Here is a 14,768-nt window from a genome sequence, read left to right as displayed (position 1 = left end):
TAACCTCGTTTGACTTGACTACTTTGAATCTTTCTTCATTTACTTCAATGAAGGAACACTAAAAAAAGCAAAATGAACAGCAGAGCTGCTGCTTCTGGAAGTATTTCTTCCAAATTCACAGAAATACCTGACGATCCTGAATCATTCAACAATGTTTGTAAATTATTGAGGCTCCTTTGCTAATGATAAGAAGCCAATCTGTAGCTCTGCTGTCACATTAGCACATTTACAGTGACGTTTATTACCTGTCGTACTTGTTTGCAAAGCCCTTGCTGCTTGCAGCTGTACTTAAGTAAAGCAATTTGACGTGTATTGTGCATCTTAATGGAATAACTGCTCGCAAGTCAAAATACCTTTGTTTCTCATTCATCTGCTCATTTTTTCTGGATGTTAGCTGCTGATCCGAAACTCCATCCTACAGTGAGTTTTTTTGGTTTTGTCCTGCAAAGGTTTGCTTGTTTTTAACCTTTTTTCTCAGTAAACGAGATTTTCTTCTGCTCCGTGTTGCATTGTTTGCACTGATGATTCAACAAGGAGAGTTTCGTTGTAAAATCCACGCTGTGCTTGTGTGTGTCTGTGTGTGTCTATGTGTGTGTGTGTGTTTGTATGTGTTATTCGATGTGACCTTTCTCCATATGGTGTGGGACTAAGCAGGGAAACAGGAGGTGAGCCCTGCACATGCTATCAGTCTGAGCTGTTAGCCAGCATCCACAGTCATACACACACACACACACACACACACACACACACACACACACACACACACACACACACACACACACACACACACACACACACACACTAATATGCTGCAGGCCCAACATGTCATTGTTACCTGATATTCATGGTGTGTAGGAGAGACAGATGAAGGAGAAGGTCATGTGTGTGATGTCAGAGGTGGCGCGTTCAATGCTGGCCGTGGGTTTGATTGCCGCTCGCTCTTCTTGCACAGCCTCGGGCTCCCTCTACCCTCTGTCCTCCCCACCCACCTCCCACTATCGTCAGCATCGGTCCAGCCCCCACCAGGAGACAAGCAGACCTTTCTATTTTTGATTTCTAGTCCAAGATAAAACAATAGTACAGCATGCTCTCAGAAATCACTGACAGAGGCTGTATTTACAGTATCAAAGCAAGCTAATATTAATGGCTCGGCGGCTGTGTTCCAGGATGATGAATTATGTATGTGTTACACATACAGTACAGCAGCCAAACTTTATTCTGCTGAGACCCGGAGAGGATAACAGTGTTTTAGTGAAAATCTTGCAAAACTTTTCTTTTTATCTCTAGTAATACTTTGCATGTACTCTGCAAGCTTTAAGAGCCTAATCCCTCAGGATGAAGGCATAATCTCCAATAATATTAACAAACACACAAACAAAGAAGCCCATAAATTCAGAGCTCCTCATTTAGATGACCTTTACAACTCGATATCGTCTTAAGCCCGTTGAGTTATAAAATGTTATTAAAATCAACTCAGACAGACTTGTTTTTAATAAAGAAGCAAAAGCACAGAAAAAAAAGGTTAAAAAGTAGGACCTGTCATGAAAATATGAAAATATTCTCTCTCCATTCAGTTTTTATCACATGCTGCGTTGTCACATTTGTCAAATCCATGTGGAGATGGAGGGAAAAGGTTTTTTTAAGCATTTCTAAACTCATTTCATACTGTTGAAAGTAAGTCATTGTTTCTTCCAGTTGCTCATGCCAGGATTAGGATTAAACCAGGATTGCACCAAGTTCTCCAGCACCTGCCAGATTCTGTTGTAAAACTTAAAATCTCAGCAACTAAATTCAATCAGAATCCAATCAGAACAACAAAAAACAAGAATGGTAAATTAAGTTTAAATTACCACATTTATTGGTTTGGTCTTTATCTAGAAATTGAAAAATTAAATCCTTTCTCAAAGATCCAAAGCCATCTCAAATAACCTCTTCCATTAAGTTTCAAATCATTGAAGGTGACTAATGTGTCATTTCATTATTTTTTTCTTGTAGAGCTTCCTATCGTTGTAATCATTATTCCAATATCCAAGCATGAGGCTCTTTTATCTCACCATAAAACAGTTGGCAGCCTGAGTTTCGATTTGCTTCCTGATCCATTAGCGGTACCTAATCTTTAAACGGAGATATAACAGACCCTTTAGCATGCCCTGCTCTGTTGTGTTGCACACAGCAATGAATGAGTTGAACACAAACGCTAACAAAACAAAGCAACTGTCTGGACAAAAGGCTAACAAGAAGGTTTTTTCCTTGCAGCACTGGTAGCTTTACAAAAGTCATTGTTGCAAGATGTCGGTACAAACATGCTTATCATTTTCAAGTTTCTTTATGGAAGCCCCACCCCCTAAGAAATATCTTTGATTTTTATTCAGATGCAAATGTGCATCCTTAAGGGGGGAAAGGGCATTCTTTTAAACAGAAGGAAAAAAAGGGAAAGGAAAGACGGAGAGGAAGTTCAGCTTATCACCACTCAACAGATGTTGTGACTAAATGTGTTGGTTTGTCTCATCACTCAGGCTGAGCGAAGTAAATCTCCAGAGCCGGCCCGTCTGAATGGACGGAGTCAACCAGCTGCAGCTAAAACACACACACACACACACACATTTATCTAGTAGCTGTAATTTGCTTCAATGACAGAGGTGGAAGGAACCAGAGGATCAGGATGAGAACTTTGAGGCTGCCAAAGGCCGTTGGCCAAACGCAGGAAATTCATTTTCCAAGAGGAGACATTAAATGCATCATGCAGCAGGACAGACAGTGCCACAGCCAGGTAGCTTTCAGAAAGTGCTGAGTGGACAGAGTGGGGGACTTTTGACATAAAGAAAAAAGATCAAAACATTTTGTTTAGTTCCTGTGAGACCGAACAGCAACACAGACATTGAAAACATATTTCTGTCTACTACATGGTTTGAAGCCAGGTTTTCCAACTGTATTTTCTATGAAACACATTGTGATGAGATACAAAAGTAGCTGCATTTATCATATCACAGTCTGGTCTTCTACATATACCAGCGTCCGGGCATCCAGTGTTTACTGTTTCCGAGATAAGCGTCCCATTTTGTGGATGGTGTTCGTAAACTTTTCACCGTTATGAGGAAAATCATTCCAATAGAAGTTAAAGAATAGAGACAAAGATGGAAAGACTAAAAGAAAAGCAAACTCATGACATGCAAATGCAAACCCCTCATGTCAAAGGTCTTTATAGAGAATAAAAGTCCTCAGTGCCTCCAAAATTATGCACATTAATTTAATTTAGTTAATTTACTGCTTGTTACCGCAGTATGATTGAGTCTGAGCTGAAGGGAAGCTACAATTTAGTCCAAATTAGCTTCTGTTGTTTAAAGTTGCGTATTGAAAGATGTGTCACCAATATGAAAAAGTAAAATACAGAGAGCAAAAACATTTGCTCATGAAAACAGGATCAGATTTGACTTTGAGCAGTCACGAAATCCATCCTTAAGTATTTTCAGGATTACATTTCCAAACCAAAAGTGCCTTATTATTGTAAACATGAAAGAATATGATAAGACATCATAAAAATGTAGCTGCTGCTTTGAACTCCTGTGGTCTAACATCTGGTTTGTATCCGTTTCTGTATTCAGTAACATGTACTTCTCAGTGTTTCTCCTTTTACCCTCTTTTTACTCTTTAATGAAGGCTGTTTTTTTTAGCTAACCCCCATATTAGCAGGTGTGTGAGCTTTACTTGTATCTCTTTAGATCATGCACCTCTATAGGTGGTACACTTGTCTTTTTTTTCATGCCTGAACATGCAGGCGGGATTTCGGCAGTAAGCTGTGTTGTGGGTCGGAACGTTCAAAGCAACAACAAGATCAATCGAACAGCTTCTCTGAGACCTGAAAAGTGCAGTAGGTAGATTTTTAGCAGAGACAAAACAAGAATCACAGAAAGCATAAAAGTTTTCAAAGGAGAAGTGCAGCCTCGCAGTAGTAAAAGTAGGTTAGTGACTGGAAGGTTTTTGGCTCAGATCCCTTGAGATAATGTGGCAGGTGCCCTTGACCGAGGCACTGAAGGCTGGCAGACCAACAACTGTGGTGATGCTGCCAACAGCAAGTGAACAGTGGTTTTAAAAAAAGTGCAGATGTCTCTGTTGTTGCTTGATAAATAAAGAATTTTAGGATCACTCGCTTATTTTTCCTTATTTTTTCCCCTCCTTGTCTCCATTACTTCCTCTGTGTCATTCTTGGACTTGTCCTCTTGTCATCTGACTTCCCTTCTTTTCCCTGTCTTGCGATATAACGTCCATGGTTGGTTGATTTGGGTGAGCGGGGGTGGGAACAGGAAAGGCTTCCACAGTTCAGGGCTCCAGAGAGCTTGGCCGGGCAGCAGCAATCAATCACAGGCTAAATCCCTCCTCTCTCAGGACGGCCGTGTGCCAGGTAACATGGTCAACAGCTGCAGAGAAATATTAAGCCTACAGCAGGTACCTGAACTTAAACAGACTGGTAAACAAGGTCTCTGAAATGTCTGCAGTTTGGAGAAACGTACTGAGTATAGCAATGTACAAAAAAACAAACAAAAAAAAATCACACCAGGCAGTGCGTTGGCTGTTTGTTCAAATATTTGATGCCAAACTTTTTCATGCATGAAAACAATAACTGTCCTTACTTTATGTCAGCAGTAAAAGTACCAGGATAGGCAAAAATCTCAAGGTGGTCAGTTGTGGACACGAGAAAATTTACTTTTTTAAACTCTTAATCACACAAGTGTCATAGAGGTCAGCAGGACTTATTTATGATTTTTCATCTTTAGGAAAGCATTTGAATTTCTTGCCCAGAGTGATTGAGGAGTCACAGTCATGTGAAGCGCACCTCGGAGGGGCTGATTTTTCTGTCTGCTTGTCCCTGTGTTGCTTTGGTACACCGTGAACCTCCGTAAAGCTCCTCTCTTCTTTCCAAAACCCTTTGAGTTTTAGCACTAACGGTAACAGTTACAGTCGTTTAAAGAGCGTTTGTAAAATAGGAAGCTTGTGTTATAATCCTGGATAAACTGTGATAGCCAACTGTTCTTTTTAAAGGTACACAAATATTGACCCTCGGTTTGTGCTTCTCTTGCAGACGTGTCTAGAGTTGGAGCGGTATCTACAGACCGAGCCCAAGCGACTCTCAGAGCTCTTTGACGATGAGCTGGACTGCCTCTTAACGCCAGCGTTTATGCAGGGGGGTGACAGTGATGAAGACCTGATGGACCCCCTCCTTCCCAGCCTCCCTGACCAGCCCAGTCCACCTTCGCTACTTGTGACCCTCCCCAAGGTGCAGGCCAAAATTCTACACGTTCCCAATCCCAACAAGAACCAGACATCAGCTGGGCCTGAAACCCTCACAGGCAAGGAGCAAGTCCTCGGAGGAGTCAGTGCAGCTCAGCTTAGTGCCGCTGTCACTTCCCTAACACCGCCATCATCACCGGAGCTTGGCCGACACCTTATTAAGCCCACACAGACGCTCACTGCAACAGCAGACGGCACATTAACGCTCAAACTGGTGGCAAAGAAGGTGGGATTAGGGGCGGCTAAGCTGGTAGCAGCGCGAGCGTTACCATCCCCACCAGGCCGAGGAGGAGCCCTCAGTGACAGCGAGCAGGGAGGGGTGGGAAGTCTGGCAGGAGACGTACCAGAGAACAAGAAGAGAGTCCACCGGTGCCAGTTTAATGGTTGCAGGAAGGTTTACACCAAGAGCTCCCACCTGAAGGCACATCAGAGGACCCACACAGGTAAAACCTTAATTGCATTCCCAGGAATTCAATTCACGATGCCACTAGTGTTTCTGATGAACTTAAAGTTTTCCACGTGGCGTTTTTTCCTGCAGTTTGAAAGCATGCAAGAACTTGTAAAACACAACACTGAAAACATTTTGATCAGTGCACAGAGTGGGCTCAAAGTTGTCACTGTGAAATGCTCCCCATGATTTTAGTAAAGTGCAGCACACAGACGTGGCAACTAAGAAGTTTCGGACAAACGTGCCTGACTGTTTAACTGCCCTCAGTTAGTGAAGCGGAAGAAAAGTACAACTCTGACTGGCAAGGAGGGAAGAGGTGTTGTCTGATGATGTCTGCGGGTTAGAAGCTTCTGATTTTGAATTAAAGACTCTAGCCTGGAGCTGGAAGCTTTGAGTACAGCTTAGCGTGCTGTTTTATGATGTTTCACACTATGATTTGGTTGAGTTTCCGCAGAAATCTGCAAAGAAAACATCTGATGGATTTTTAAAAGAGATTAAAAGCTCTTTTCTTCTTCTTGTGCTTCTCAGATGATCCTCCAGAATTATTCATTTGCTTCTTGATATCACCTCAGTGCCAGAAAGGCCCTGCCTCAGTAATTGCCTGATGATTGATAGACTGGTAGTAAATTACTTTGCCAATTCAGCCGTGTCCAACTGGGTCTGACGTGCAGCTTTAGCTGCTTACTGCAGCTGCCCCATCTGTGACCCTCAAACAGAACACATGCCGGCTAATGCGACCAGGAAGGGGCAGGGAGCTGCGAGTTTTCTGTAGTGAAAGCATGAGGAGACAGGCTTTGGCTTGTTGAAGTAGACTCATAATCAAAGATGGATTTGACTGATGTAGCCTAAGATGAATAAACTTTATATTCCTTGTATTTTACTCTGTAATAATCCATCTGTATAGGTCACAAAGTAAATTATGACAGAGAAGCAGATCCATGTTTCTGAAGGTTATTCAGATTTAAAAGATTTTACCAAGACATTTATCATTAGTCATAACAAATGACAGATAAATAACCGAAATATGGTATTTATGGCTTATAAATACCTGACTCATAACTGGATCATTAAGCTCCAGGGTAGAAACCCATTCAACAAAACTCTCCGCACCTCAGCATCCACTAACCCCACTCTGTGATTTTACATGGCCGAACACTTCATGGCGGAGTTGCTGGCGCTCCTGAGAGCCCCCCATTCTTTCAGAAATGTTTGGAAAAGCGGTCTGCATGCCCAGTTGCTTGATTTTATACACCTCCAGTCAGGGAAGTAATTGGAACACATGAATTCAATGATTTGGATGGGTGAGTGAATACTTTTGGCAGCATAGTGTATCTCTAGTTTTAGTGACAGGAACCAGTGCACAGTTGATTTTCACATTCTGACAAATCCACTCATCAGTTTCGAGGTAACAAAAAAAAGCCTCCTGGATTTAAAAACTTCTGCCTGAGTGACTCGGGCTGAACCCATCATTTATCTGCAGCATAGGGGATGTGCAGATTTGTACCACCTGAAGGTAGCATTATTCAACTTTAGCTTTAACCACACCATCATTTACTGTAGCGGTTTATGTCCTCCAGTTGTCATCATACAGTGTTAGCAGTTTCACCAGGATCACAGTACGTAGCCTGAAGACCTCGTCTGTATTAATACCGGCAACTTTGGCATCATAAATCCAGCATGTTACAGGCTTATATGATCCCCAGCAACCATTGCATTACATTCCAGGGCAGCACCTGGCATAGCTGGGGGAACCCACCACTGTAGCTTTATTGTAGCTAATCCAGAGTGGAGCTGCTAGTTTTCTGGTGCCCTGACGCGAGCTCGGGTATCTTTAATCTTCTGATTATTCCACAGACGAGTCATGCTAACCAACGATGAGCTTTTAAAGGCAGAATCCTTCACTGTGGGGAAAAAAGACGAAGAGGACACCCTGAAGACACAGTAGCTTCCACACTCTGTATGTGTGTGTGCGCGCGCGTGTGTGGCATAAATGTGGGGGTGGTGTATTCCCTCCCGATGTGTTCATTACAAGCGCAGTGCTGTGGTTTAATTAGCTTAATCCTCTTTTTGGGTTATTATAACCATAAATCATTGAACATACATGTAGGGAGGGATTAGCATAGCAGAAACTACAGGGAGGAGCAGCAGTAGAAAGCCTGCACAGTGTCAATACACTTACTGTCACATAGTGCACACCAGAGGCCATTAGAAACATCATTATATTGAGGTCTGTCAGCGGCTATGCTGCACGTGTGCTTCATTTCCTTTTTTTGTAGAAAACGTATTAAAGCGTTCATACTGAAAACAATTTCTCCTTTTTTTCCTTTCTTATACGGAAATGTTCAATTAGGGGTGAACAGAAACATTAATAGATGCAACGGATAGACGCAAATGAATTCACTTAATCTCTAAAGTGCCCAGCCGGCGCTGTTCTGAGTCGCAGCCAGGGTTTGTCTAGTTCTCCACTGTTTTACTTTTCAGTTTCTTGGATGTGGTTGGATCTTTAAAAGAAGTACACAGCTAATTGTATCACTTTGCGCTTCAACACAATATACTTAACTACATATTTGGCAGCCAAGTTAGCGGGATAGTTGGCCAGTTTTGGAAAGAGGCTTTGCCTTTCAAAAGTCTTTGCTGCACATTTTTGAATGAGCACGAGCTCAGTGTGGAGGAGTTTTGTTCTACAGCCAAAAAAGTAAATGAATAAATACATAAGAGCAATAAAATATGAGGATTTGCATGCATCACTTTGCAGCTCGCTGGAATGCTGATTGTCATTATCATCTTATGCCTAGCTTCTGCAGGCAATCAGTCAAAATCCTTCCTAACTTAATTTAGTTACAATTATTAATGCATTGTTTGATTAAACAAAGTAATAAAAGATACATTGGCTGAACCAGTGTAAGCATATATCACTGGTGTCTTTTTTTGTTGTTGTATAAAATAGAGATGCAAACAGCAGTGATGTAGTCAAACTGCAGAAACGCCCGTTTGTCAGCCACAGGCCACATAAGTTCAGCAAGAGAGGAAGAGAAAAGAAAATGGTAGTTAAAGTGAAAATGAATTTCTCAGCAGTCTGCAGCACCTCACTCAGTGTGAGTGATTTAGTGCAAGTTAGCAGGTATGTTGCGCTAACTGAACCTTTCACGGTATCCGAGCGATGCAGCTGCAGCAACAGAAATAGTTAATGAAGCAAATGAATAGCAGCCTTACAAAAAAACGTAAAGTCGGTATGTAACCTTAAAAGGGGGGGAGTATATAACCAATTATTATAGAATGGTAAATAAATTAGGAATTATATAAATTGCATTTTACCTTTTCTATTATACCTGTGTAACCAGAGCACAGAATGTCACTGCCAACCAACCACCAGCCACAATATGCAACAAATACCTTTATAAGTGAGCTGTGTCAATAGTGGTGATCCTGAACTGTTTACAGTATTAGAATTTTATGCATTTTTACCAAGATAACATTTTTTATTTTGAAATAGTACAATAGTATAGTTCATGTCGTAAGATTCGGTAAGCATGTAGTTACCTGTGATTATTTGTTGTTTGTAGAATTAGTTATTTCTTGGAAACATTAAGCAATAGAATAAAAGTTTAAATAAAATAAAAATTCACCTCCATCAGTTTTTTATTTTTACAAAACAAAATTAACCAGGGTGACACTTCGGCTGGCCACGTTTCACCCAGACTGGGTCCTGAACTTGTCAACATTTTCAAGTTCATCACAGGCGGGTGTAGGTGACAGTGTGTAAATGCAGAGTCAGACACTCCTCAACAGTCCTATGTCACATGCAGCAGTTCCTCAACAACAAATCAGTAGGTTACAGTTTCATGTAGTGAAGGAGAGGCGTTATTTTCCACTCGGGTCTGTGTGGTTCGGAAACTTCTTTAGCATACTGTTGTAGCTTGCTTGAGTCACTGCATTCGAGAGCAGTGGGACCGCATTAACATTTGTGAAGCTTTCCATGGACATGAGGTGCATGTTCAATGAAATCTGCATAACCTCATAATGATGATGCTTGTATTGTGTGACTCAATATTACGTGATGTGAGGTGTATTCTGTCTGTGTTCTGTCATGCAGGTTAAAACACTGGTCACTCCGGTTTAAGTCGAGACCTCCACTTCCCCCCCCCCCCCCCACCTCCACCCCCATGAGGTGACACCACAACCTCATGTGGAGTCAGGAGAAGCCCTGCTGTAACCCCTCGACATCCCCATAGAATCAAAACTCCAACCTGTCTCTCTCTCTCACTCTCTCCCTTTTGCTTATTCAGTTTGGGTTGCCAAGCAACTGCATCACACTCTTCCATAATTGGTTGGTGGCTGGTGGATTGTCCATGCCTGTTAATCTCTCTCCGAGTCGCTCTCTCACTCTCTCTTTTTCTCTCTCTCTTTCTTTCACACACACACACACAGACACGCACACACACAGACACACCACTACCCCCCTCCTCTCTTCTCTCTTTCTCTCAGTTGCTAGGTGACTTTATCATGCATCCTTGCCTTGCCGTGCTATAATTGGCTGGCGTCATGGTTGCTGTGGCGTCAGGCCCAAGCTGGCCTTGCTTCATTCCTCTAACACTGTGTGCGTGATATGGTGTGTGTGCGCGTGATATGGTGTGTGTGTGTGTGTGTGTGTGTGTGTGTGTGTGTGTGTGTGTGTGTGTGTGTATTTGAGGGGGGTCCTATTGAAGGAAGACGAGGGGCTTGGGCCAATTACAGAAAACGAGTGTGAAACGACAGCCTGTCTGGCACCTGCGGCCCGCACTCATACCCCGTATCACACACACACACACTCAAGCACATACATGTAGGTTGAGATTGTAACATTTCTTCAACAGGCCTACAGGATAAGCTGCCAAGTGCTTTTCTATTCTATGTAGAAAATATTGGTCCCATAGTCAGACCACAGAGGACTCTGAGGAGTGAAGTAGAAGGATTCACACATTCAGATACTGCTGCTGAACATGGGTGGTATTTTGGTTCTTTGCAGAGCTTGAAGTGATCTGCTGTAGAATCACATGTACTCACATATTTTACAGCTGTACCAGAGCTGTAACAAAGACTTATGAACCCCTGAGGGAAATAGAAATATTTACTGGTAAAAGGTATATATATATATATATATATATATATATATATATATATATATATATATATATATATACACATATACATACACACACACACACACACACACACACCCAGCACGCCCCTGCGGGCGGTTTATCCTTCAAGCTCGGGTCCTCTACCAGAGGCCTGTGAGCTTGAGGGTCCTGCGCAGTATCTTAGCTGTTCCCAGGACTGCGCTCTTCTGTACAGAGATCTCCGATGTTGTTCCCGGGATCTGCTGGAGCCACTCGCCTAGCTTGGGAGTAGGGCTGCTCAATTAATCGAATTTTAATCACGATTACGATCTGGGCTTTCAACGATCATTAAAAATGACTGAGCCGATTATTAGCCCCTCCCTCATTTATCCGCGACACCTTAAAGGCCGGTCCGTGAAAATATTGTCGGGCATAAACCGGTCCGTGGCGCAAAAAAGGTTGGAGACCGCTGATTAAGAGGACCCGAGGGAAGCTCGGAAAGGTAAGCAGAAGTTATTTGGAGAGGAGAGTGACTGCCGTTGGTTGAAAAGAGAGGTTAAAAAAAACTTCAGTGGTGTTGCACACTATTTTATATTATTTTTTAAAGTCATTATTCAATACATTGTTATTGTTAACCCTTTAAAGCCGGTCAGAGCAGCACGCTCCGTTTTGTGTAACTATTTTTAAATCCCTGAAGAACCCTGAGCCGTGTAAGCTAGCGCAATAGTTTTTTTTTGCATATGAAACCAGAGGAGTTGTACTTACAACTTATGCCATCAGCTTGTCCTCGGTCACGGTTTCCTTCCACATAAAGCTTTGCAAAAATTGCATAAAAAGCGCTTGCAGCAACAAAAACATAATATTCCAGAAACACGCTTTGCCGATCCGATCAGCTGTTCATAACACTTCCCACAGTGAAACAGACTCAGCGTGAATTATCGCATGTCCGCCATTTCCTGCCCGAAACCGGAAATGACGTCATTTTCGCGGAAATGTAGTTTTTTTTACTTGTAGGCCTTAAAAGCCTATACTGGTCATGTTTGACTTTTCTGAATAGTTTCTGGGATGCTTAGAACTCAAATTGCACTGCTGGAAATAGTTTATTTTGATGCACATGCTGTTTTCTTTGCAAATTTGCATCATAGGATTGTTTTTTCGTTTTTCCTGCAGTATATAAAAATTGGTGTATCTCCAAAATAAAACTATGAAGACACTCAAAATAAATTTCCTGTTGTTGTAAATTATTTTTTGCAACTTTTTTGTATTTAAAGTTTTGAGGGATAAACCTCTTAAATTTCTCCAAGTAGAAATATATGTAAAAAAAACAAAAATGATTTTCAATTTTTTTGTAGTTTATTGCACTTTTTTGCAATTAATGTAGTTACTATGGACTTAATGCATACATATTATTAAAATATGGGCTATAATAGTTGTATAGCAACTTGAAATGCTCCCACAAATGGCACTACAGCATGTAAAAAAAATAATATAAGCTCTGGCGGACTTGGTTCTATAGTAGGTCGTAAGGGTTAAATAAATATCGTCAAATAATCGAGATCTCAATTTCAGTGAAAATAATCGTGATTATCATTTTTGCCATAATCGAGCAGCCCTACTTGGGACTCACCGCACCTAGTGCTCCGATTACCACGGGGACCACTGTCACCTTCACCCTCCACATCCTCTCGAGCTCTTCTCTGAGGAACCGCTACATCGATCACTACGGCCGTCTTATTCTGTTTGTCTACCACCACTATGTCCGGTTGGTTAGCGACCACCATTTTGTCCGTCTGTATCTGGAAGTCCCACAGGATCTTAGCTCGGTCATTCTCCACCACCCTTGGGGGTGTCTCCCATTTTGACCTCGGGACTTCCAGGTTATACTCGGCACAGATGTTCCTGTACACTATGCCTGTCATGATCCTGGGTTCTTTTGACCCAGCGTTTTGTGTTTTCTCTTCGAGATTTTGGTTCTGTTCACCTCTAATTGGTGTTTACCCTGTTCCCCCCCGTGTGTTCCTGTTTTATTGTGAAGGTCTGCGTCTTATGTGAGTGTTTTCAGTTTGCCTCCCTGGTCTCGTCATGTTAATCACTCCCAGCTGTGTCTCCCACCTGTGTGTAATCTCCCTGTGTTCTGAGTGTATTTAAGTTGTATTTTCTGTCTTAGTAATCGCTGGTTCGTCTGTGTTGTTTCCCCTCGGTCTCCCTGCGTCTCCCCGTATGTATTTCTCCGGACCGCCCTGCATCCTCATTCTGGTTTGTCTTATTAGTTTACCCAGTTTAGGTTTCCGGTTTCATGTTTTGTCGCCACCGCTGTTTGTACTTACACCCCTGTCAATAAACACTCACCTGCACCAGAGCTGCCGCCTTTTGGGTCCTTTTCTACATTCCACACGGCTTGCCCCGGCAATCCGTGACAGTACGAACCAGCCACCATGGACCCAGCGGCAGTAAATCCGTCCGAGGAGCTCCAGGACGACATTACGTACAATGTGGAGATTCTCCTCGGGCTATGGCTAGAGAACCCTCCAGAGGAGCTCCGTCGTGCCGTGGAAGGTCGGCTACAACGGCTCTTTTCTGGCCTGCCATGGCTTCTGCAGTCGCTCCCTCCGACCATGCAGGCTTTTCTCCGGCTCACACCGCACCTTCTCTCAGCCACTACTGCCTCGCTGCCCGACTCGCCGGATGTGATCTTGCCCGGCCCGTCGGAGCCGTCTGCGGGGAGGAGACGCCGATCGCGCCGCAAGCGCGCCACCCCACAGCCGGACGTTCGGGCTTCTAAATCGCCGGCTGTGGTGAGTGAGGACTCTTTTTCATTTTCGGACTGTATGACTGTTCATTCAGGGGCGATGTTCTGTGCAGCATATGATATTGTGAACAGCATATCACCTGCTCAGTTAGCTCCCCCGCAGCCACTCCCAGCTCAGTTAGCTCCCCCGCAGCCACTCCCAGCTCAGTTAGCTCCCCCGCAGCCACTCTCAGCTCAGTTAGCTCCCCCGCAGCCACTCTCAGCTCAGTTAGCTCCCCCGCAGCCACTCTCAGCTCAGTTAGCTCCCCCGCAGCCACTCCCAGCTCAGTTAGCTCCCCGGCAGCCATTCTCAGCTCAGTTAGCTCCCCCGCAGCCAGTGCTCCTCTCAGCTCAGTCTCCTGTGCCTCCTTCAGTTCAGTCTCCTGTGCCTCCTTCAGTTCAGTCTCCTGTGCCTCCTTCAGTTCAGTCTCCTGTGCCCCCTTCAGTTCAGTCTCCAGTGCCCCCTTCAGTTCAGTCTCCAGTGCCCCCTTCAGTTCAGTCTCCAGTGCCCCCTTCAGTTCAGTCTCCAGTGCCGCCTGTAGCGCAGGCCCCAGTAGCTCCAGTGCCGCCTGTAGCGCAGGCCCCAGTGGCTCCAGTGCCGCCTGTAGCGCAGGCCCCAGTGGCTCCAGTGCCGCCTGTAGCGCAGGCCCCAGTGGCTCCAGTGCCGCCTGTAGCGCAGGCCCCAGTAGCTCCAGTGCCCCCGCTACCCATAGCTCTGGCTCCAGTATCACCGGTTTCACTCATTCACTCCATGCAGGGAGAAAGTCTAATTTCACCTCGAGGTGCTTTTCATGGTTCAGCCGCCATTGGCACAGTTTGCCGCTCCAGGGCTTCCCCAGAGGCTAGGTCTCAGTCCCCGGCTGATTCTGGACCCCTGAAGTTTATGCAGCCACCTGAGAACTGCACCATGTCAGCGTTGCCTGGGCAGAGCCAGTGCTCAGTGCATCGCCAGTTGCCTTCGTGTTTGCCAGAGGACTCCATGACTGCTGGCTTAGTGGTGACTTCTGCTGGAGGGTCCGTAGGACCGCTCCGGCCTTCGTCTCTAGTCTCCGCTGGAGGGTCCGAGGGACCGCTCCGGCCTTCGTCTCCTGTCTCCGCTGGAGGGTCCGAGGGACCGCTCCGGCCTTCATCTCCTGTCTCCGCTGGA

General features: G+C 44.2%; 1 protein-coding gene across 1 annotated transcript in view; it reads left to right on the top strand.

The window, feature by feature from the left end:
* klf7b (Kruppel like factor 7b) overlaps window positions 1–14,768 on the top strand; it is a 66,834-nt gene that overhangs the window by 35,468 nt on the left and 16,598 nt on the right. The window contains exon 2 of the mRNA XM_085384075.1: window positions 5,078–5,729. Coding sequence (XP_085240201.1) covers window positions 5,078–5,729 — 652 coding nt within the window. The remainder of the gene's footprint in view (window positions 1–5,077; window positions 5,730–14,768) is intronic.

The sequence above is a fragment of the Rhamphochromis longiceps genome, linkage group LG16 (genome assembly GCF_057381845.1).
Source record: "Rhamphochromis longiceps isolate RC_006_pf linkage group LG16, R_longiceps_female_GT1.1, whole genome shotgun sequence".
Taxonomy (NCBI): Eukaryota; Metazoa; Chordata; class Actinopteri; order Cichliformes; family Cichlidae; genus Rhamphochromis; species Rhamphochromis longiceps.
This window is presented reverse-complemented; position numbering and strand designations above follow the sequence as displayed.